The 24,979-nt window shown below is 46.9% G+C and overlaps 2 protein-coding genes across 3 annotated transcripts in view; one reads left to right on the top strand and one right to left on the bottom strand.

The window, feature by feature from the left end:
• Positions 1-24,979, bottom strand: part of LOC119396556 (uncharacterized) — a 317,806-nt gene that overhangs the window by 127,764 nt on the left and 165,063 nt on the right. The window lies entirely within an intron of this gene.
• LOC119397595 (solute carrier organic anion transporter family member 4C1) lies at positions 6,974-20,078 on the top strand. The gene is made up of 8 exons (XM_049416607.1): positions 6,974-7,721; positions 8,545-8,631; positions 9,440-9,496; positions 10,717-10,908; positions 11,445-11,609; positions 12,495-12,690; positions 14,499-14,637; positions 19,389-20,078. The coding sequence occupies exons 1-8, from the start codon at positions 6,974-6,976 to the stop codon at positions 20,076-20,078; spliced, it is 2,274 nt and encodes a 757-aa protein (XP_049272564.1).

Below are 24,979 nucleotides of genomic sequence, written 5' to 3'. Positions count from 1 at the left end.
AACGCGAGCGCGCGCGCGGCAACGCGGCGCCATCCCGCGGCGTCCACAGTTACTATGAAGCTCATGGTGTTCAAATCAGCCAACGGCCGTGTACTTTGGGTATATGGCATCATTTGTAGAGAGAAGAGGGAGCGATTTCTAGCTGACTGATAATTAAAGGGACACTAAAGGCAAATAGCAATTTATGTCAGAGTGAAAGCTTAATGTATGACAACGTGTAAAACGGCAATATTATCAACAGCAGTGCCCTCTTTATCGAGAAATTAAGCTAAATGTATCACACGATGAGCGCCATGAGCGGCACATTTTGGAAATGATCCCGATGAGAGAGTTCGACTACAATTAATCACTCGTAATCAAACTAGCTCCAATAAAAAAAAAAGGACCTTCCGTTCATCAAGAGACGTAATAAAATGCTGCTGGCTCGTTTCTGTTTGATTCGTGGAAAAAAGAACCTCTTTGGCGTTGCATGGGGAACGGCGCGCGTGGTTCAAAGGTTCCGTTTTCGCCGAACTGCGCTTCGCCCGGCACCTTGCTTCGCTCACGCGGTCGCGTCTCAGTGTTAGTTTCGGTATAGCGTACTGCCGCGTGTGTTTTGCGCGCTCGTGAAAGTCACTCTGACAGGAAGTTCGGCAAAATGCCACATGCATGTGATGTTGCCGGATGCCCGAATAGCGCACGCCGCCAGTGCACGCCGCCGCGAAGTAAAGGAGGGCAACGTTGGGCACGGCAGCAGTGACGTGAGAAACACCGCTTTCAGGCGGGTGAATTGAAGTGCGCTAACGCGATGCGGACCACTAAAACGTGATTTTATTTCAAAATAAGCACTTCCTTGGCACAAAAGTAGCACTACGAGGTTTCTCGACCGTTATTTCAACAATCAACTTCGACTTAATATTTGCCTTTAGTGTCCCTTTAACTGTAAGTTCCAGGCCGCGTGTGCGTTTGGCTCGCGTGTTCTCAGAAGTTTCGACTACCGATCGGCAGCGTTTTCAGACCATGCGGAAAGGGCCCCTTTAAAATAAGTGCCCGGAGGATCTCTTAAGTGTGCAAGGCGAAGATTTGCCCTAATGGTCTATGGTGCCTTTGTGGCATGGTTTTAAATTATAACGCCTCCAAGTTATAGGGTCATATAAGTTACAATATTTTCCGATTTGCAAAGTTGTTGGTCTAAACAACAACATTTTTTATTACCCTGAAGTAGTAGCCCGACGACTGTTTCTAAATACTTCTAGGAATTGTACCGCGTGTTCGAGTCACCCCCTCCTTGAAGCATAATGTGTATGAGATTAGATATATTGTTCATATAACTATAGTCACACGTACTTCACATTTTAAAATTGTCTCCCTTTTGCAGGTTGAAGGGAGGTCCGGATGACAAGGCGCCAACCACTTCGGGCCTTTCGTTTTTGCCCAGAAGCATCAGAGAATTTCGTATGGAGAACCTGCGCAACTGGTTCAAAACGTGGCCGTTCAAGAGTCTTTCCAACGCAGGCAGCCGACTGCGCCTCCTTTCACTCAGTGCCTCCCAGAGGATTAGATTTCTGACATTTCAGTGGGATTGGACACGGCTAGTAGAGGATGTCCCTCGATCGGACGAGTCGCGGAACGTAGTTGAGCAAGAGGCCGCGCCGGCTGCCCACGACATTGTCGTCAAAAGAGAGAGGAGTGGTCCTTTCCACTGGACAACTTTCGACGTCACCGACGCACCTGCGCAGCGTTCCCGCTCCTCCGTTCGACACATCTTGCTGCAAGAAAATGTGAGGACGCCAAGCGAGAACAAATATGCAGATCGCCGAGCGGAGGAATCCAACGGCCAAGCCGGAAGACCTCCAACAATGCCAAGGACGAGAATATCGACGCTTTCAACGCGTACATTGATGCCCAGTCGCGCAGGCCGAAGAAACACTTTGACCCCACCGGCAACCGAAGCGACTAACGCTTCGCGCGGATACAGAAAGCACCTGTTTACCCCTGTGCGCGAAGAGCCAGATGAAGAGAGCGCGACGTGCTCCAACAACTTTCAACGTTTCTTGCCGAGTACAGGAAAATCTTCCGTATTCACCAAAGAAGAGCTGTACGGCGGAACGCTCAGAAAATACAGGTCGGAAGTGGTTCGACAGCCTAGCACCAAGCAAGGCCGCCTAACAGCGTCCGAGGGTCTCGATCCACCAGATGCCTCCGTGAAAGAGGAAAGGGCCGTTTCCAGTGCTCGCTGCCAACCATCGACGACTCCATGCTGTTGGTCCACCAGCCGGGATTCGGAGTACACACTATGGACGACAGTTTCTTGGGAAACAGCATCCGAGAGCGAAGACGCCGAGCGCACGGAAGCCTGGGGCTCTCTTGTTAAGAGCAGTCAGCCAAGCTGGCCCTGCGAGCATTTCGCGTGGAAATTAGTCGATCGAAAAGCGAGGACGTGCGAAGCGTTCAACGTACAGGACGACTCCCGCCCGGTGACCTTGAAATCTTCGGGAAAAGATGCGATCGCGCACCCCTATGCGGAAGTACCGCAGTTCATCTATAGCCGATGGCCTCCGGCTCAAGACAGAACGCGCTGGCGCAGGCGCGTTCTTTTCTCTGACGGCGCGACTTCGCCGACAATCGGGTCACCTGCGGCCACAGCTTCGGGTGTCCGGCAGAGGCCCAGAGGGCGGCTGATCGGCAGTGGTGAAGGCCGTGCGCGTAGACGGGCCTTTGCGGCAGATGAGGAGACGAGTCGCTCGCCCCGTCATGGTTCTCAAGCGATCCGGTTGCGACCCCCGCCACGATTCGAGCGCGGGTCACTGTCATTCGATACTGCGCTGGCCACTGCGATGCTGCGCGCGGAGCGGCGCGCCAAGGGCAGCTCATTTTAGTCGCTTCCGCCTTACAAGTTTTACGCTTTCTTTCAGGTTTACATGGATGTGAACATGCCAGAGCGGTCTCACGTCACTGTCGTCCGTCGATCGGTATACATATGCACGTGTGCCAGTCTGTTGCTGAGCGTTGGGGCTTGAAAATATTCTTGCTGCCGAGATTCGCACCACAGCCACACATTTGCTTTTTTTGTCGTTTCATACGTGACGCGTGCTTATAAAACAAACCGAAATTTTGAATATTATAATGCATGCATTGTCCTTCTTTGGTACTGATTGCCTTAGCTAGCACACGTTCTTCTGTTCATGTGTTCGTGAAGGCGCATTGTTTCCTTTGCATGCATCAAATTCATGAAGGCGCATACTTATACTTGACGTCGAAGTAGCATATTTCGATGGAGTGGAATGAACTGACGTGGTGGCAATAATCGAACATTGTGTAGAAAATCTTTGACTAGTGGATGATAGGTCTGTTGTGAGGCGATGCAGGCCTGCCACATAAGGCCTGCCGTGAACGTAAGTATTGGTTGATATTGCTTTGACACGTAGAAATAAGAGGAAGCGCACGGCACGTTGCTTCCTTGCTCTGAAAATTCCTGTGTGAATACATGAGCACATATAAAGCGGGTTTGGCAACCCAAAGTTTCAAAATTTTTGTGAAAAGAGTCATTCAGGAGGGAACATCGAGAACATGATGTGGGCAGGCTGCGAAGAATTATTGGGCCGTACTCTTTCAGGCCATTTGTCACCTATACATCTTGAAACTCACTAACGCATGAGTGGCGCGGTTCATATACTTACAAGAAATTACGTATATAATTAGGAGCGCCAGTGAACATAGCAGTTATCTGCTTTAATGAAACAACATGATACAAGCACACATTGAATGAAAGCTTCTAACAACATTGAAAGGGTGCTATGTAGTTTATGCTGTGCTAAATTATACGGAAATGCTTTAGGGGTAAACAGTGAGATCTTTATACGAATGGAGTCTTTCACCCTTCTTCAGTAATGTTAGTATGAGACATAGATTTCCATCTCCAAAAGAGCCTAACTGTTCGTTTAAACGTCTCTCGTCGCCTACTTCGAACTCGAGACATGCCGTACATCTCGGGGTGTTTCTGGTGGAGCATTAAGATAAAGAATAGGATGTAAAAAAAAAAACTCGGAGCTTCTTATGGGTTCGCCTAAGAGTGCTCGAAGGCGAAAGCCATCTGGTGTGGCTATTTTGTCATCATCTTAATCATCATGATCGGAACTAGAAAAATCACGTGATTAGCTGCCCACTTTGTTGATGCTGTGTCTGATAATGATAATGATGAATTACAACTCAAATCTATTTAATGGACTGGCACCTTTCAACCGTCCACACGTTACGTCACTGACATGATGTGAGGCATGGGGCGATTCTACTCTTCTGCCACGTAATATTACGTATGTTAACATGGCCGCTTGCCCTACATGACGACTGTACAGGGTATTTCAAGCATTGAAGTGACTCTTGACTTGAATACTTGACTTCCACGCACAATACCTGGCTTGGATTACGGCTCGAGCCTTGACTTTTATTCGGTCACATGGGTTTTCGTACCGCACGACGCATTTTCCAAGGACAGGCACAAGGGTCTTGTTTTTCTGTTTTCCAAATCTATTATTTGCGCTCAGTTACAGTCCCCCGGATCCAGTGCCTCTATTTCTCCCCTTCATTTTTTTTTTTTTTCGGGTGATTTCGCAAGAGCTTAAACCTTTTAGACGCCACCTATGAAGAACTATCTGTAAATATGTCAAATCGATACATTATTTCAAGGTCCTCGATATTTTATTGCAACAAACATGTCATAATACGTTAATTTATGTGTGTAATAGTAATTAATCCTAATGACATTGTAATTAAATATCTCTCTGGTCTGAAGCCATTCATACTATGTTGCATAAATAGAATCAAAACTAAGGCTAGGAATATAGCACAAATTCGTTTTCAGCTATTTCCATATTCAACACAAAAAAAAGAGAGACTTGTGACATGGGTCGAGAAAAGCAGCACATCGAACGACTCGTCGAACATGGCAGTGCCTTCATAAAAGTGATCATATGCAACAGTACACTGCAAAATGGCGTTAAATGAGGACGAACTTATTATGCAGAAGGTTCAATTCATCAAAAGCTTAATGTATCTTGTTCTTTCTTAGCCACTAGTCAATACAACTAACAAAACCTGGTGGTCTATACTTGTGTACATAGCGTCTCAAAGGGTTAATGCGAATACAGGCTGCAAATAACCTATATAAACAACAGTGCCCCAACAAGAAACGTCGCTGGAAAGGACATTTCGGCAAGGGGACTTGTCTTCGTTTTGGGAGCAACTTATTTCCCGACCAGCGTTTACGTACTTGTAGCTGACAACTTGTGAGCAAGCGCACCTACCAAGCATGTAAGCATTAGCGTGTACTATGTTAATGTGTGTGTGTATTGTGTACGTACGTGTTTCTTCTCACTTCTGCTCATTCTTTTCGCATCTCACCTGGAGTAGCGCATGTCAGACCTGTCGCTAGGTGGTCGCAGACCCCACTCCACTTTCACTTTCTTACGAATTCCTTTTAGATGCGAAGCATCTTATGGCGAAGTTCAAACCGCTGGTGGTGGTGGTGCTGGTGTGCGGCGTGACCACCCTTACTGCGCATGTGCAAGCCTTCTGTACACACCTCCTCTCCACCCCTCCTCTCCCCCGTACCCCTCTCCACTTCCCCTCTCCCCACCAGCTCTCCCTCTCCACTTCCCCTCTGAAACGTGGTCTCGACATGCCGAAACGCTGCTTCGCATCGCCTCATGGTCCCCTTTAGCGGGAGATGGTGTGATTTTATTCTTCGACCACACCAAAAGACTGAAACGCAAGGTATGAAGGCGAAGACCTGAACGAAACGAGTGACGCCAAGCTAGCCTTCGAGGACCTGGAACAACAACGACTCCTCGTCGCCAGCGCTGAGGATGCTGGGAAGGCAAGCAGGTTGCTGGAATGAGGAGACCTTCCACCTGAAGTAGGACCGAAGGGAGCACCGGGATACTCCCTTCGGAAATTACATTTATTCACCGTTATTACTTTTATTGCGATAGCAATTATACGAACTCTCTAGGCGAGTTTTTGCCGTTGGCGTCGCTGTCATGTTCTGTATAAAGTCCAAATCAATAGAATCGCCCGCGCGTCACATGTTGTACGTGTATGTTCTTCTTAATGTTCTGCGTCTCTCGGACAGCAACTGCGAACTTTGATCAAAATGGCACGGTCGCGCGTGAAATCTCGACAGGCATAAGTATTCGGCTTCTACCCTTGTACTTGAGGTCGCGGGATGCATTTTTGATGGAGGCGAAAATGCTAGAGGCCCGTGTACTTAGATTTAAGCGCACGTTAAAGAACCCCAGGTGGTTGAAATTTCCGACACCACAGATCTCAGTCATACGCTCTGGCGTTCCTCCGCGTTACGCAGCGGCGAAAACAGCAATGACAAGGCTCGGCCTGACGGTGCCGACGTGGACGCGGCCCGCCTCGGTCTGAAGAGACCAGGCTTCAGGACTCTCAATAAAGTTTTGTGAATGAATGAAGCGGTTGGACGCAGCTCTACGCAGTCTCACATTAGAGGGACAGTTATGGGCAGTCCAACGGGCCGCGAAGCGGCCGTAAGGCTAGGCCTTGCGGTCCCAACGTGGGAGCGGCCCGCTTCGGGCTAGGAAACTAGCGCGACCTGTTCGACCTCAATAAATTTCTTCCATCCATCCATCCATCCATCCATCCATCCATCCATCTATCCACTACGGTGTCCCCCAATCATATCGTGGTTTTGGGACATTAAACCCCGACAGTTATCATTATTACTCTTGTGCTTGCCGCGCTCTCACCGCCTGTACTTCTCGTTGAGGCGACAGACAGTACCAAAGCCGCCTCTCTCACTAGAGCGCCCGTATTCCCTTACACCAGCGTTCATTCGTTCGTTCATTCGTTCATTCATTGCTTCGCTCTTGAGACGAAACCGACTTTTTTAACGCCCACATGAATCCTGGCTAAGTCCCCGCAGTGGGTGTGCGCCACAGAGGAAAGAAGAAAGGAAAACACGCCACTTCGTATGGACGACCAGAAGGGTAAGGCGGCCGCGGCGGGCAGCAATGACACTGCTGCAACACGCGGAAGCCTGTCCACGGAAGTGGCGGTCGCGCAGCCGTCGAAGGACGGCGCTCCCCCAGCGCGCGAACCGCAACGTGGCGGCGACGACGCCGGCAATGCGAGGGACTACCTGTGCGGCGCGGGCCGCTACAGGCCGCAGTGGATGCAAGCATTTGCGACGCCCAAGTGGTACGCCGTCATACTCGCCATGCTGGGCACCTGCCAGGGGGCCTACCGCATGTACTTGACCGGCACCCTGTCCACGATAGAGAGAAGGTTCTCGCTGTCGAGTCGACAGTCGGCCTTCATCATGATCGGAGACGACATCAGTCCCATCTTGGCCAACATAGCGCTCATCATCTTCCTAAAGCGCACCAGCAAGCCTAATTGGGTGTCCGCCGGAATGTTTTGCTGCTTCCTCGGGACGTTGTGCAACCTGTTGCCTTATGTGGTTTACGGTCCCAGCAAGCGCTACATGACGTACTCTTCTGGCACGAAGGTCAAGCAGATGGACTTCTGCGGCAGTCCAGCGAATTCAACGAGCGCGGCTTGCGGTGATGCGCCGTGGTTCTGGGGCCACTCTGTGGGTCCCGTCCTGATGATGTTCACGGGCAACTTTCTGAACGGACTGGGTACCACGACGTACTACACCATCGGTAGCACCTACATGGACGACAATGTTGAGAAGAGTTATACGGCGGCCTACTTTGGTGAGATTTAGTGTCCCTTTTCATATTTTCCGCAAGTATTTTTTTAGCAATTTACCGTCCTCGATGAAAACTAATGAATAGAGCATCACCTTGTAACTTCTTATACGCCGTTCATTTGAACCGAAGAAGGAGTGTGTAAGTCGATGAAATTCAAAGCATACTACAAAAAAGGCGTAGCCAACAAGGGAGGACTCGAGACAGAACAGGAAAAGGGCGTAAGCATATACCAAAAAAAAAGAGTAAGCATGTAGCAACTAGCCCAACAAGTTTTACGGAAATTTAAAACACCTTGGCTTTGCTAAACAAGGCACCTCACAAAGCTCGCAAGTTCCTTTCAATGTTTGATGATTCAATTGGTAGGAATTGTTGAACCATGATATGATTATGAGAGACGTCGTAGTGGAGGCCTCCGCAAATTTTGACCATTTGGGCTTCTTTAATGTGCACCTAAATCTAAGCACACGGACTTCTAGCATTTCGCCTCTATCGAAAGCGGCCGCCACGACCGGGATTCGATCCCGCGTCTTTCGGGTCAGCAGTCGAGCACCATAACCAAGGTCACTTGAAGGCAGCCTAAAACGGGAACTAAAGGCATTTCATGCGTAATATATATCAGCATTATGTCATGGCCAGAAAACGGGCTATAACGTTATAGCAAAGCAACTCTGCAGGGCGCATAGCGTTTGTTTCAGGTAAAAATCTAATATTTAACGTAAAACTAAAGGAAACATGATCACAAACGATGCATAGTAGCGCTGTGAAGCAACATGTCACCTTGATAGAAGACTTTGCCCATTTAATTTTGTCGTTTGTGCAACTGCAGGCTACGTCATGGTGTTTCGTCTAATAGGACCCGTCCTGGGTTTCGCCCTCGCATTTCTTACCCTGAGGTACCCTGAAGATCTTGCGCGTAGGTATACCTTTTGGTAATTTGTGCGGCTTAACTAAACGTGTAGCACGTATTCCAACGCAAGTGTCGCACATATCACATTTACGTTAGAATTGCCTGCTTCAATAGCAGCAGGCCAGGGACATAAGCGGGTGATGGCTCGCAAAGTACGAGCCATCTAAACCCTCCCGACCCCCCTATTTTCCCCCCTAAATATTGGTTCGCCGTAGAATAGTTAGGATTACACGAGGTCGAACAACACCCGCCTGCCTAGCCCCCAACCCTCTTCCCCAGCCCACTTTGACATCTCACGCTTCTTCCCCCCCCCCCCCCCCCCAACTTCGTCATGACAACAAATACTACCTACAGATCCTTATTGTAGCTATCTTTTATTAATGAGGAGAAGTTCGCTAATACGTTTAAAACAGTGTTCTTAGGGTTGCTCCGAAGCCCTTCATCAACATTATCAATGGACAATATCAATGGAATCATAAATGGTCGACGAAATCACACGTGTGACTTGGGTGTTAAATGTTAATGCAGGCATCAAACCGGGATGCAGTGAGGGTTTGCATTTAGCGAAGGTCACCACTCAGAAATAGTAGAAGGCTCGTTCACACCTGTGACTAGCACCGGCCGGGCGACCATTTGCGACTGGCGACCAAGAAGTGAGGCGACCGATGTTCACGCTGCGTGCCACTTATGCTCGTCAGACCGCCGTTCACACCTGCGTGCCACACAGAATTCGCGTCTGTTAGCATATGATTTGCATTTATATTGCCCCGTAAGGTAAGCTGACATCGTGTTCCTACGCATTTGATTGGTGCAGAGGTTTGCGACAGCAGTCGTGCGGCTGAAAAATCGGGCGGCGAGCGACTGAGCCAAAGTAGGTGCTTTGCGACCACAGCGGCCTTTTGCCACAATTTGCGACCAGTCGCTTTGCGAATAACTTGGTCGCACGACCCATGCTAGTCGCTGGTGAGAACGAGGCTTAATAAATGGGTTATAGTGAAATTCTGAGTTATAGTGACTTATAGTGACTTTTCTGAGTTATAGTGAAATTGTCCCACTATTAGCGCATGACGATTTACGAATCATATGCTGCAAAAATTTTTAGGATCCGTCAAGTACGAGCGAAATTACAGGGAATTTGCAGCACGGTTCAAGCGCTTTCTCTCTCCTCTCGTACCAGCGAGCGCGCTGATACCTACGCAAGGAGGGGGATTACAAGGGGGCAAGAAGATGCGTCCCTTCTTCAGTGCGCGTCATGACTTTAAACACTTCCTTGTCATGATAAACAGAGGGGCCTGATAATACAGTACACAAACAAAAAGAGAACACGGGACCAACACCAACTCGCCCAACTTTTTACTTTACTTTCTTGTCTTTTTTCGAACGCGCGACCGGCGCGGCTTACTTTCATTCATTCATTCATTCATTCATTCATTCATTCATTCATTCATTCATTCATTCATTCATTCATTTTATTACCTCAAAGGTCCCGGTTGGGATATTACATGAGGGAGTGGGTATTACAAAGGCTAACAATATAATGGTAGTTATGATGGGATAGTTTCGATGAGCCGTTTAAATGCTTGGGTGTCGATCGTGTGATCGCGAGCGAGCATGCGGGCACGTGGCGGCAACCCGCGGCGGCCACGGTAACTACGCAGCCCACGATGCTCAAATCAGTCAATGGCCGTGGATTTGGGTATATGAAGCAGTAATTTGGGTATATGGCATCAATTGTATAGAGAAGAGGGAGCGATTTCTAGCTGACTTTGAAAAATAGTTGTATATTCCAGGCCGCGTACAGCGCTATAATGTTTCGCTTGCGTGTTCGCGGGAGCCTCGACCACCGATCGACAGCCTTTTCTGACCATGCTCAAAAAGTGTTTTGCAGGGTTTCCTTAAGCAACGCAATACACCTAACACCGATATAAAAAGTTCTCGAACGCACGCTTTTTCGCGCTTGTCGACTATCGCGCGAGAGATACTGAATAACGAAGGCACAAATTTAGCCTGTGGAACATCGTGCACGAGACAACGCGGGTATTAATGGAACAAGTGCATTCTTTCATTGCTTCTCTCAATGCAACTTGTCAGGAACGACCTCATTAAAGCCCGGCGATCCTAGATGGATCGGAGCCTGGTGGTTCGGGTATATATTCATCGCACTGGGAATCTTGATGGGCACGATTCCCATGTTCCTGTTCCCAAAGAAAATGCGCACCGGGTCCGAAAAAAACAAGGAACAAGTGGGAGTCGAATCATCGACTGTGAAGAGGGACATATCAGGTAATTAGGGGATCATTAACCATGTCTGTCTATTTATCTATCTATCTATCTATCTATCTATCTATCTATCTATCTATCTATCTATCTATCTATCTATCTATCTATCTATCTATCTATCTATCTATCTATCTATCTATCTATCTATCTATCTATCTATCTATCTATCTATCTATCTATCTATCTATCTATCTATCTATCTATCTATCTATCTATCTATCTATCTATCTATCTATCAAGCCTTCCTACGTTTTGGTGGGGTTAGAATACTTTTATTATTTAAATAAACGTTACAACGATAACAACAACAATCAGGTAGCCGTTTTGTGGCATGCAGCAAGAGCGGTAATGCTCAGCCTCTTCTTGCCGCGAGTTTTAACCTGCCATGTGTTTGCTGTCTTACTCCCCGGTCACCGATTTCGCAGCCCGGCGCCAATACATGCATCATAGCCCTCTTGAAATACTGAGTACGTTATTAATTTGTTCGAAACATAGCTTCATTGCAAATATGGGTTTGATTTTGCCTTCTTTTTTTTCAGAGTTAATAAAAGGACTCGGAAGGTTGACGAGGAACCCCGTGTACATGTTCAGAATGTTTCACTCCGTGGCAGCGTACATAGCCACAGGTGGCTATGCCCTTTCATTTCCCAGGTACGCCCAGCATCAGTTCGCACAATCAGCGTCTAGTGCGAGTCTACTGGCCGGTGAGTCTACAAACCATATCCATCATAGAATATCTTACGCCAGAAAGAGTGCTTCTGGTCCCGTATTCTCTTAGAGAAATAACAGGCTTGTGCGAAACACGCAGGCACAATCGCAGCATAAGCTACCGGAGTGGCCTCCTCGGAGCCCATCGTAATTTCATTCACCTGATCATGGCCTCCGCGATCAACGGCGCGTTGCCGGAACTGATCGCGGAGGCCACGAACGCCCTCTCACCAGGTTTGAGCTTTAAAAACGCAGAAGCTTCGTGCGTAGATTACTTGGCACCGGTCGTGTTTGCAAATTATGAAGCGTGGTGCGAAAACGGTCGAAAGTTCGTTCAACAAAATTCTTCGAGATTTTTAGGTCTCTGGCTTTATTAGAATACAATGTGGTTAGTTTACCGACGAATAGTTATGTATGTCATATCAGACGCTGTCAAAATATCTGACGTCACGATGAATCAGTGGGACAATTTCGAGGTGGCCATTGGCCACTTGTGCTTTATTTTTGCGCTCTCTCCGGCTTACCAGGCCTCTTCACGTGGCGAGAGTGAAGATATTGGGATATTGCGGAAAAGCAATTTGGAAATACGAAAGAGGTCATTCTTTTATGCTTTTTCTTTAGTGTTCGTCTAATAATCATGTTTTACTTGAAGAAAAGCCAGCAAAAATACTGGACACGAGAAAGAATGCAGACGCACACAATGCTGGAACTAAGAACTGGGCAATTGTTAGTTCCAGCGTTGTGCGCGTCTGCCTTGTTCCTCGTGTCTCGTGGTTTTGCTGGTTTTTCTTCAAGCAACATGAACCAACTGGCTCAGATATCGACTCATCTGAGTCATTTTTTGTAAGAATTGGGTCATCCTTTTAATGGCCTGAACGCAGGTGTTTCCAACATCCTCTCCCACGTGATCGGCATCGGCCTGGGCAGTATGTTCGTGCACTTACTGAAGCCTTCGCCAAGAGTAGTGGGCATGGAGAACACGAGCGCGGCCGCCTTCGCAGCTCTCTCGTTTCTTGGAATCATGACCATCACCTGCAGCTCGATTCATTACCCCCTGACTCATGACTCGAACGACAGGTGAGCATTCGGTCGCTTGCAAGTGCCTATCTATTGCATAAAAAAAACAAGTTCCCATAGAACCGACACGAGTTGCTTTTTAAGTATATGCTCGTGGCAAATACTGAACTGAGATTGAATGAATGCAATGAATGGCTACTTGCAACAGTGGACAGCCAACGTCATCCAGAATTAGCCGTCGTTCTGGTGGTTTTGTGTTTTACTTTCTTGTATTATTAAGGCGAAAGCCTTAAATGCCTCATCAATTGCGAAATTTGACCGTCGGCGTCCCGCGGCGTCGGAGACGAGTGATGCGAAAAAGCATCATCGTATGAAGTCATCATGACGTCACAAATTTTGGCGTGACGTCACATGATACCGTCATCACATGACATCGTAGCTTGGTCAAAAGTGGGCAGATCACGGAGGCAGTGCAAAAGCAGGTGAGGTGCCTCCACTCCTGGAGGCAATGCAAAACCACGCTAGGTTGAAGGGTGGCGGGGCAAGATCATTGCATCAAGTGAGAGAAGCAGAAGATCGCTTTGACCTTCGAGTCATCTTTAGGTGAATGTATAAGGGACCCTGTGAATTTTTTTTTATCGCACATGTATATGAAGTACAAGTTGCGTCTTCACCTATTTTTACACGCCATTACTTGAAGTTAAGATTACACTTCCTTTAACGGGTGTGAGGGAACGCAAGAATGCACGTGTACTTAGATTTAGGTGCACACTTAAATAACCCAGGTGGCCAGAATTTTTCCGAGGTATCGCAGCATGGCGTGCCTCATAATTATATCGTCATTTTGGCATGTAAACACCAAAATTGTTATTGAAGGAGCAGCTGCACGAATTTTAGAAATGTTCGTATTGTGGCTTTAAATAAGAACACTATAGTGTAGAGAACACCAAAAAGGAGTATCGTGGTACCTTGAAACGCATTGAAAATGTTTTGAATACCATTACTTTAAAAAAACACACTTTCAGTTACGAAGCCGAGGGTGTGGGTTCACAGTGACGTGTCAGTACAGTCTGACGTAGTTATAAGTCACGTGGGTACACAAACTTGCAATGTGTGTAACATAGCAGCAGCTGTGTCGTCTGGTGTCATTTGCACGTGGTGCACGCTAAAACCGACGAGTGAATTGTCAGTCCAGCGATTCTGACAGCGATATCTGCGACTGTGCTGTATCGTCATGATAGTAATCCATTGCGGCGGGACTGGCTTTTTTTTTTGGCTGCGGTACGTAGAGGGCGTTAACACTGCATGCCAAGGAAACGAAAAAATGCACCCTCTTGCGCGATGCCTGAAAATCGTGTCTCGAAGACACGATTGCGTGCTACGTTTATGCGGCTCTCCCGCTTGCCAATAGTTTTTCAACATTTGCTACGTGGACGAAGTACACTTTTTGTTGGTTTTATGTTAGCCCATCGTTACAATATTCAAGCAATCATTACCAGTTTTATGGGGCCTAAAAATTTGTTATACATTTTGTGTGCGTGTATGTGCGGTGCTACTTAACATTTTGGATAAGTACTCACTCTCATTTCGGTGAAGCGATACATCTTTGTGAGGGAAAATGGCTGGCGTTGTTCTACGTATTTGCCTCGCACTGTATGCAATCAGAAAGCTACGGTTTGCTGTCAATGTCATTGCGGTGTTTAACAAGTACGCCCCGAGAATCGCACTACCAGTTCGGTAATGTACTAGCCTGTCCAATTCCCCACGATACTGAGGCGTTTGTGTTTCAGTACGATGTTTTTACTTACACCCATCCGGTAGCATAAACATACGCTTCTGATCTTTCCTCCTCTCGTTTTCTCACAAAGGCTGACTATTCGCAATGAATGCAATGAGGAGTGTGACTGCAGCACGAGCGTATATCACCCGGTTTGCGACATGGCGACAAGAAAGCAATACTTCTCGGCCTGCTTTGCCGGCTGCCCACGCGGCCTTCTAGTTAACGAGGTAAGGGCTACGTCTCATAAAACGCGAAAAGTGTCGGCGTCGAATATAACAACAGTAGCCAACATGGGCGTCAGCAGGGGGGTACAAGAGGGACGCTTGCTTCCCTCCCTCCCCCAACCTAAGTCACACCAGTGTTCCCCCTGCCCTCCACCGTGATGCAACAAGGCTTTACAACCACGCCCCCCATCCCCATCCCGCCCCCTTCCCAAGACAAAATCCTGCCGACGCCTATGGTAGCCAATGCATTATACTTCCCTCCTATAGCAATTATACGAGCTTACAATATCAATGAATGCATGAATAAACGATGAATTCAACCGCCACAGTTCGTACACACCCATATCTTTAGAAAATAATACCAGTAAAAACGCTTACATCAATTTCCGCAGGAGTACGGTGACTGCCGATGCCTGATTCCCGAGCCCTTCACGAACTTCACCATGGGAGGCGTTGCCCCCACAAGATGCAGTCAGCAATGCCGCTCCTCGATGTTTCTGTTCGCTGCGATCAACTTCATCGTTCACGTAGTGCAAGGAACAACCATCGTTGGAACAACTCTTCTGCTTCTAAGGTGCGCCTCTGCCCCAGTATTCAGGGTCTTCCGAAAAAAATCTGGACTTGCCCATCTTTTTTGGAACGTATAGTAACCAGACAAGGGAGCACACGTGAAATGGCGATGCTTTAGGCGCCGTTTCGACTAAAGCAACGTTTCCTGTTTGCTGCATCCCCACCCCTGAGGCTTGCAACGTTCCTCGGCTGGACGTTTTCGCAACTTCGCTTTATCGGACCCACGCACGCCTGTCCACGACACTGACGTAATTTGTGGCGGACTGTGTAAACCAGAACTCATGAACTCGCAGCGCTTATGGGCTTGTCATGTTTTGCCGGAAGATGCTGGAGCACGCGGAAGGAACGACCGCCATTAATTTCGAACTGTTCTTAATTAACGCGCGCTTGTCGCTGCAGTGTTCGATAGCACTCGGTTGTGACGGAACCGAAAGCGTAGTCCCTATGCTGGCCGCGCCGAGAGGTGATAACTGGGCTCGAGACTAGTCGTTCTTAAAACATGATCACGAAAGAGGTACAAAAGAAAGCCTTGAGCGGCAAGAATGCGATAAGGAGAGTCCGAACGCAGTTGTCGTTTCTTCCACGTATTCCCTCAATCCCTGGCAAAAGGTGGCTGCCATTTAGAAGCGCTGAACAATTTTTTGGTTGAAGCAGACAATTTGCACTTCAACAACTCGCGGCCACGTGACCTGAGCGGGGACGTCACGTATTAAGTCATTGTTAGAGATGAAAAATTCATGAACAAGGGGTGTCACTGGAGCTGACGTTTCGACGAGCGGACTTGTCTTCTTCAAGGCTGCAACTGCTAAGAAGACAAATCCGCTTGTCGAAACGTCGGCTCCAGTGACACCTCGTGCTCATGAATTTTTCATCTTTTCAACCTTCCATCTTCGCCTGAACATCTGCCGTCATTGCTAGAGCAGCGCGTCGCTGCCGACCCTGGCTCTGAGAGTATCAATCAATCAATCAATCAACCAATCAATCAATCAATCAATCAATCAATCAATCATTCAATCAATCAATCAATCAATCACTTAATTAAGTAATTAATCAGACAGTTTATTTATTTTATACGTGTAATTAACGGTTATTATTATACAAGTAGGACCCCATAGCCCTTTGAAGGGTTGTGCCAGGGATCCGTGTTTTAACAGAAGTGGTTAGTATTGAACTACAAGGCAAATAATTACAGAGAATGTAAGTGAATACAAATAAATTCAAATGGTACGTGTAGTTATGGCAAAATAGTAAACACCGGAAAGCGGCGCACGTTGCTGGACCCCAGTGACACGGGCCAACCACAGAAAGTGGTAAAATAGCGATACTTAATTATGCAACGTACGCCAGGCAGAGCCTTGCCTTTCGTTCAAGATCTACGTCGGTGGTATGACGTCGTTTGTGACGTTTCCGTTCCGGTCATGTGATTCCCGAGCTGTTCAGGCGCAAGTAATCTTTCCCGTTTTGGTGTACAGTTGGGATAAGTGCGAAGGACTAAAGCAACGACCAGAACTACGGCCCTCGACATTTCATGCCGTAAGAAAGAACGCAAGAAAGTGTCAGAAAAGAAAGTAATTATTATTTTTTCGATAAATGCAGTTATTTTACTTTGTAATTATTGCTAGTGCAAGCGTAATACGCAGAGAAAAGTCGAACTCTAGTGGAATCTTACAACCACCAAGAAGAACGCGCGTTAATCGCGCCTCTCTGTTCTATTGTTTCTGTCATCGTTCTTTAGTCGTCTGATGCCTCGCATTTTTTGTGGAATCCCAAACGACTTACAGCGAGGAAAGCTTCATGCATATAAGCTTTCAGAGTCTGCTATCATTCAAACTACAATACATTTACTATATAGCCACGCGGCTATGCCAAGGTTGCTGCAGTGTATACACTTATTCATTTAGAACAAACTCGGCAAAACCGCAGGTGGCCTTTAAACAGCCCTAAATAATTGAATTTGCCTCAGATAGCGGTTATTTCAAATTACCAGTACGTATCACGGGAAAACGTGAATTTTTGCTTCATTGGCAATTGTTACCAACTTAGGCGGAGTTATGATTTGCTGCGGTTCATTTCTAAAAGGAAGCATTTATTTGTCATAGGTGCATAGAACCGAGAGACAAAAGCCTGGCATTCACAACCTACATGCTTACTTTGACCTTGTTTGGTGAGTAATCAATATTTTCTTCACCAGTCCTATTCACGCGTCATTATGCCCTAAACACCACGAAATAAACAAAGAGAGGGCGAGACAGAGGCAGAAAGAAAGGTGTGCATATTTAATTAGGCGAATGCTTTATTTTAAAAGAGGGAATATGGAGGCAGGAGCATGAAAGTAATTCTGCTCGAATGCTTGGTATGGGCTGGTTCTCGTTCTTTGATTGGTCGATTAATTTGTCCTTTGTTTGCGGGCTGGTATATAGCTCCGTAATTTCATTTCTGAACATATTGAAGTGTATTTTTTTGACAGTGAACGTTCTCTGTAAGGAGTAAGTGTTCTTTCCGGCCTCTCGATTAATTAAGCCAGATATAATAAGCGTTCAATTCGTCTGTTTTTCTGTGTTAAGAGGTGTAGGGTGTTCTCTGCTGCCTCGCGATTAATTCATTCAGATTGATATGGCAGCGTTCTCTTTAACTGTGAAACTCTTCTTGTAAGTCGCCGCCACCCCTAATTCCTCGACTGCCGGAAGTCGATCGTGGAGAATAAAAATTATGAGAATACATTACAACGTAATCGAGTGAGAACGTCAAATAATAAGAATAATTACTAGGGCTTCACGCGCCATTACCTCGATATGATTACGAAACACGCCGTATTGGGGGAATCCGGTTATCTTATTTTTTTTCAACCGTTTAGGGTTGCTTAACGTGCACGTAAATGTAAGCACGTGGTTGTTCTTCGTATCTCAACTCCATTAAAACGCGGCCGCCGGGGCCGGGAATCGAACCCGTGCCCTGAAGCTCATCAGCACCACACCTTACGGGCTTTATAATTAGCTATCACCGCGGCGGCTGCATTTTCGATGGAGGCGAAAATGTTTGAGGCCCGTGTACTCAGATTTAGGTGCACAGGAGGTCGAAATTTCCGGAGCCCTTCACTACGGCGTCTCTCATAATCATATCGTGGTTTCGGGACGTTAAACCCCAGATATTATTATTATAATTAGCTATCACGGCGGGTTCACAACGTCAAATTAATTTCGTGAATGTCTCACGAGAGCGTGCGCTTTCGCCTGTGCTCTCCTAATAACGTTAGCTAAAGCGTGGCCTCCGCAATTAGCTCCGGCAGCGCGCCACTGCCGGTGCGAATCGCGGAGGCCTAACCTAACCTAACCTAGCGTTCCTTCCCCCATGCAAACGACTCCTGTGGTCTCGGCTATATTGCGACCATCACAGTGCGCGATCCTTACAACGAATGACCTGTGTAACGAGTTCCCGTGCCCCACGGGGACAAGAAATCTCATTCGGTAATTAAGGAAAGAAGTGGAAATTTTAAGGGCTCGTTTTTTCTTTGTTAAACTAACAACGTCCCCTATACTTTCCTTGGCATTATTGTCTGTTAGTTCTCATTAATATTCGGTAATTAAGGCATTCAGTTCCTGAATGGCATTATTTTTTCGGCGGTGCTTTCACACGCGAAAATGTAACGGCATTTGACCAGATGATGTCGATAACAGGGACTTCTGAAATGAACAATTTCAGGATAACAATACGATATAAACACGCCCTTTGACAACTCTAATCTGCTTTTGGGAATAGTGAAATGTACAAGTAAGGATACTATGGTTCCATTAGCTTGAGTTTGTTCCTGTCTACTGTAGCGTTGAAACTGACCCCAACCACTTCGGTCATTATAAGTTGAATCCGAAGCCCGAAATCTCACATGACGGCTACATGTCGAAGCCGTTGCAATTCTGAAGTGAATTTCGCTATACTTCAACTGGGAAATAACATGCGACTCGTTAAAAGTCATGTATAAAATATTTTTTATATGATAGATGCTATTTCATATGTTTTATGTGCACCGCAGTGAGCAAGCTTTGGTGTCGAGAGTGGGCATTTCTCAGACGAATGGGTTCCAGTGACGAGATTAAGTGACGAATGGCATTAAGGCGAATGCCTTTTGATTACCCTAAATCTTAAGGCATTAGGAAGTTAATGTCATTATCTGTGCCCGTGTGGCACAGCTAGAAGCATTGTCAGTTTTCACGTCGTGGCTTGCCTCTCTCTCCAACGCAGCTTTCATCCCGTACCCGCTCATCTACGGCGCCCTGACGGACGCCTCGTGCATCGTGTGGGAGGACCGATGCGGTGAACGCGGCGCGTGCTGGATCTACGACCTGCCCAAGATGCGCTACCTGATCAACGGCTTCACGACGCTCATGCTGTGCTTGAGCACCTTCTTTCAGTGCGTCATGACCTACTACTGCAAGCGCATCAAGAACTTCCACGGTGATGACGAAGCAGCGCCGGGCGAGAAACCCAAGCCCATCGACAAGACCGGCAAGGACTCCGGGGCCAAGGAGTCCCCCAAACAGGCACCCAGCGTGAAGAAGCACGGCTCCGAAGCACAAGCGCGCGAAAACGAAGAACCTGCCGTAGAGGAGCCGGAACCACCTGCTCACGAGCCCGAGCACAGTCAGGGTAGCCGCCCTGGTAGCCGGAAGCCTAGCGTCAGCCAAGGTAGCCACCCTGGCAGCCGCAAGGGTAGCGTCAGCCAGGGTAGCCGCCCTGGTAGCCTCAAGGGTAGCGTCAGCCAAGGTAGCCGCCCTGGTAGCCGCAAGGGTAGTATCAACCAAGGTAGCCGCCACGGTAGCCGCAAGGGAAGCGTCGAGAGCAAGGATGCTTCGGTTCCAGCCTCGAATGTTGCCACCTGAGTGTTTCGGGCTAACGCTCGTGCAACACAGCCGCCGCAATACTTAAAGCCGCAAAAACAAAGAGAGTGCTACTTATGCTAAGCACCATTCGTTCTTCCTCTTTTTTTTTTTTTTGCATTCTCGAAGACCAGAGTGCAATGACAGCTAAGCGCTCACGATGCTATTGAAAGAAGGAAGAAACGGCTTCGTAGAAACGCTAATCAAAGCCATCAATTACTTTTTAAAATGTTGCCCTGTTTCCAAGCAGTAACCTTAGGATATTACGGAATATATGTTAATTTTATGTTGGCCAGAAATCGTATGCTGTGGAAGAAGTCAGTGGGAGTCGGAGTGGGCCCTTAGCATAAATACATTTTGTGGGTGAGTCTGAGTGAATTCCATTTATTTTGCCGAACAGTCGCATTGCGATAGGATCGGTATACATTAGAAAGTTTTAGCGCCGGGGCCTCAAAGCTGCCTGCCTGAGTAAGCTCTTGCGTAAGCCCTTGCTTCGTCGGCATGCCTCGATTATGCACAAAGTACGCTTACCAATTTCTACGCACTGTTAATCCTGAAATGTTAAATTATCTTAGTAGCATTGGTGTCATTATGGAAAATATCACCTCAATAGATCTTACATCGTGTTTTTTATAAAATGTGTAGAGATCATTAGTTTTGTATAACTTGCCCTTTTGTATCTATGTAACTTATACGTTTTTGTAACACACGTATACGTATACATATTCTCTTCTAGCTTGTGATGTTTTCCATAACTATTGTATCCCGTTTACGCTTAGGTTATGTGATAATTCTTATTTCTGCTGTTGTACTTATTCGCATTGTCATTTCCGTACATCATGCTTTTCACTTCTTATTGATGCGCCCCTACTTCTGACCCATTTTTTTTAGGTAGCGGGATCTAGTCAAGTTGCTTTAGCACAACTGTTACTCCCGCCATCCTTCACGTACTACGCATGAAAATAAAGATTCAATTCAATTCAATTCAGTTCAATTATCTGTATTCTCCGTGGGTGCGGCTGGGAGTACAAAGGAACGCGAGAGCGTGCATATTGCAGTGTGACTGTTCGGATCATGGTTACGTAGAACTTACGAACGAATTGCTTTGCGAATTCGGGCCTCCCGTCTGGTAAGCCGTTGCGTAACAGCGTGCAGGCGTCGATTCGACTGATGCAGTGTCAACGTGGCAACCGTGTCGAGGCCCAACGCATCGCGTCGCCGTACGCGTTACGCAAAGCTTATATTTCAACATGTTTTCGCGTACGTGTCCAGTGCGAGCACGTGCCCGAGGAGTGACCTCAGCAGTATATCCAGGCTGGGACTTGTTGCGTTGTGATGCGTACAACTGGTGTCAGTTATACGCTGCAGCGTTTGTTAGAGCGGACGTTGAAGCAAGCGTCAATCAGCCAACAGTCTCACGCCAGTCTTATACGAGTAACACTAACCATTCGTCGTACGCCCGTCTCGAGTGTCCTTCAGACACTCCAGTCACATGCTCCACTGCGCAATATCGTGTGTATGCGCATTACATAATACTGTGACTGCGTGTTCTAGTTTTCAGTGCTAAAATAACATTTACTCCCTAACATATATTTTCTGCGACCCTCTTGGCATGTTGACTCTTTTCACAATAAGGATGAATATCTGCATTGATCACTGCATTGAATATCACTGCATTGAATATCACTGCATTGTGCTATACTGCTCTATTGTGTTGTCGAGCACCACATGCACCAAAGACGCAATGCATCGTCATCAAACGTTTTAGCCGGCTTTTCACTCGTAACCCCTTTTAGGATACGGATACGGAGAACTTTATTGACCCTTTTCAGGAAGTTTTATGAAAAGTTGAGCTCAACTCAACTTTTCTGCAGCAGTTGGCCACCAGTCACAACAGTCGAGCGATAATCACACGCCCGCCATTCATATCACAGTCGCATGCCCGTCACCCCTATCATTCGCAAGCCTCACCAATCACACAAACATACATCCTTCAATTCTGTCTGTGAGTCGCGCCCTACGCAGCCGCCGATCATCCGTCAATATTCCTCAGGGCGCGTCAGTTAAGTCACTCATCCGCCGCACTCGAACTGCAGGTTCCCACATGCGGAAACATCCCTGCTCGCAATTCAGCTCTCTTTTTTTTTCCAGCCGCGTATAGCCTCCGCAGCGCTGCACGGTTTTACCGCGACATAGCCGGGAGGAGAAATGGAGCCGGGACACCCTTTCCAAGGCGGAGACGATATACGCAACACCGCGGCGAACCGTAATAGCTCGTGCACCTCCTGCATGTATACGAGTCGCTCGTGTTTCTTCATTGTTACGTAGCGGCGGCGTGGCACCGGAGGTGAAATTTCGCTCGAGTTAAAGTGTTTCACGCTGGGGGTCATGCCGTTTGCGGCACTCGCGTCGTGGGAAAGAGGCCGAGGGATCAACGACGGATGTGCCGCTGCGCGAACTGGACGATTTTTTTTTCGGGCCGCGGCGCACCTCTCTACAGGTCATCAGCGAATTGTCCGTAGAAAGTAATACGGCCGCACGATCTATCTATATTGCTTACGGAAGCGCATTGTTCCGCATCGCCGCTTACGCGTCTTCGCTCTGCTATGTCGATGCGTTCGCGCGGCTTTTTATATGCGGCAAGTCATTGCACTATACGAGCCGGATGCGTCGACGCCCTCTTGCGAGAAGACGGCGCAGTCGATTCCGAGCGTAAATTAAGCGTGGCCATAATCGCGCTGTTGAAATTGTTGGTTTCTGCATCGGAAATGACGGACGAATACGTGCCAGTGGTGCGCTATTATTTACGCGTTGCATAATATGAAACAATGAAAGGCGTTTCCCAAGCACCCGACTATACGGAAACAGCTCGTTGAGAGTACGCGTTTACTGGGATAAGTTTCTCTTCAGGTCAGCGTATGATTCATAGAATTCCTTCATTGCGATGCGGATGGCAAGACGACCTAGTTACATTGAATAACTATGTCCCGTTCAAGTGATTAACGATGCGGAAGGTTTAGGAAGTCCATGTAGCGGTACATGGCCATGTCCTCGGTGAAAAAAACATTTCGAACTACAGTCGAACCTATTTATAACGGACCATCAATTAGTTCGTTTTATTCAATATTCGGTGTAACAGTAGAAATAGAACAGCTCTAACAAGTCGTCAATTTGGCAGAAGCCGTCGATACAAGAACGCATTATTCTAGGCTTAAACCCCACTATAAACGATGTAACTCTTATCTGTAGCCTTGTGACATTTGAAACTAAATGGGCCGTTATATGAGAAGTTGAAGTATACAACAGAACAATGTTACTTTGACAAAACATGCCTACGTTCACAATTATTTGAAGAAGGACGCGAACTTCGTCTGGTGGCTTTTCGCAGCACTGCGCAGAATGAATTGAGAAATGTGGCTGTCAGTTGTCCTTAAATATTTCTTTATACGCTACCTTTGTTGTTTTGAGCATCGCGCGAACCGAATGCTCCTTCGTTGCAACCGATATCGCAGTGGCACTCGTGTTTTAACAGCGAAGCTGCTATAGCCGGCCGTAAGATGACCGTTGGTCACCAGAAAGCTATCCTAATCATGAACGGGTATAGGCCACAGAAATTGGGCTGATCCCACTACTCACCACTGGTCAGCTAAAAATGAAGAAGGAAATATTTAGCCCAAGAAATGGCTGCGCAGCGACGGCGGCGAGCCATAAAAAATAAAAAGACAGAAAAACATAAAGAAAGAGAGAAAGAAAACGACAGAAAGAGGGAGAAATGAAGAGAATAAAGTCATAATAAGATAAAGACAGAGATTGACAGAGATAGAAAGAAACGGACATGAAAGAGAGATAGTAAAATACCGAGCAATACAGAAAGAGAAAGAAAGAGAGAAATAAAGAGAAAAAAAAAGAAAGAGAGAGAAGCAGAGAGAGAAGAAAGGAAGAAAGAAAATAAAGATAGAAAGAGCGAGAAGCAAATAAATAGAGGGCGAAAAAAAAAAGAAAGACATGCAAAAAATAGATAAAAGAAACAGACAAATAGAAAGACGAAAGATAGAAAAAAATAGAGAGAGACACGGAAGGCCACCCCAGCTGCGCTCTTCCTTCAGGCTTGGCATCACTAGTATGAAGCTGCCATAGTTGTTTTTGGCTTCGTTATAAAACAAGTAAATCTCACTGAAATGAAGCGTGACCAACCAGAGTTCGTACTTATTTCGCTATAACCGATAATTCGCCATATGAGTGTTCATTATAAAGAGGTTCAACTGTATACTGTCCTAACAAATATTTAGTCCATCTACGTACAATGCGTAAGAAACTGACTTTGGAGTTGTGCGGGCAATCGCAGTCTCGCAGTATATAGACGGTAAAACACCGAGCTTGCCAGTGAGTACCGCAGATCGAACGATGATGAGCGCAGGTCGTCGTTGGTGCAGCCTTGGACGGTATAAGGCCTTCCTTTCCCACGTTCATCCTATACGCTCGTTTGCGTTCGTTTGCTGCGGCTGCATTCGTATTAAGAACACAGTCTGGATACCTTTCTTTGTAGTGAGTATGATGCTAATCGCTGCGTGTTCTCCTGAATGTGTTTTCTGTACTGCTCGAGGTTACATTAAAATCAGAAACAACCGAACGGCGTACGGCTTTATGACAAGAGAAGCTGACAAGTGAAGACAGCCTCATAGCTCCGGATCGAGTTTATAGGTTCGAATCGTGCCAGCGTTAAAAAGAAAAGTACTTGGGCGATGCCACCGTCACGATCTTCGGCTTTATGGAGAGAGTTGTAACTCAGTGCTTGAGATATGGCTCCCACGTATTTGTTTGCCTAACAACATGCGGCTCGTTGAGGAGCGTCTGTGGGCTTTTTGATAAGTATATGCTGATTGGTGCAAGCCGCACTCTGGTAC

The sequence above is a fragment of the Rhipicephalus sanguineus genome, chromosome 6 (assembly GCF_013339695.2).
Source record: "Rhipicephalus sanguineus isolate Rsan-2018 chromosome 6, BIME_Rsan_1.4, whole genome shotgun sequence".
In the NCBI taxonomy this organism is placed as follows: Eukaryota; Metazoa; Arthropoda; class Arachnida; order Ixodida; family Ixodidae; genus Rhipicephalus; species Rhipicephalus sanguineus.
Note: the sequence above shows the minus strand (reverse complement) of the source record. Positions and strands in the feature narration are given on the sequence as shown.

What these genes read in the sequence shown, in the direction of transcription:
- LOC119397595 (XM_049416607.1), top strand. Translation starts at nt 6,974, where the DNA reads ATGGACGACCAGAAGGGTAAGGCGGCCGCGGCGGGCAGCAATGACACT. An exon ending in TTATACGGCGGCCTACTTTG is followed by an intron (nt 7,722 to 8,544) that starts GTGAGATTTAGT and finishes GTGCAACTGCAG; the next exon opens with GCTACGTCATGGTGTTTCGT. An exon ending in ACTCATGACTCGAACGACAG is followed by an intron (nt 12,691 to 14,498) that starts GTGAGCATTCGG and finishes TTTCTCACAAAG; the next exon opens with GCTGACTATTCGCAATGAAT.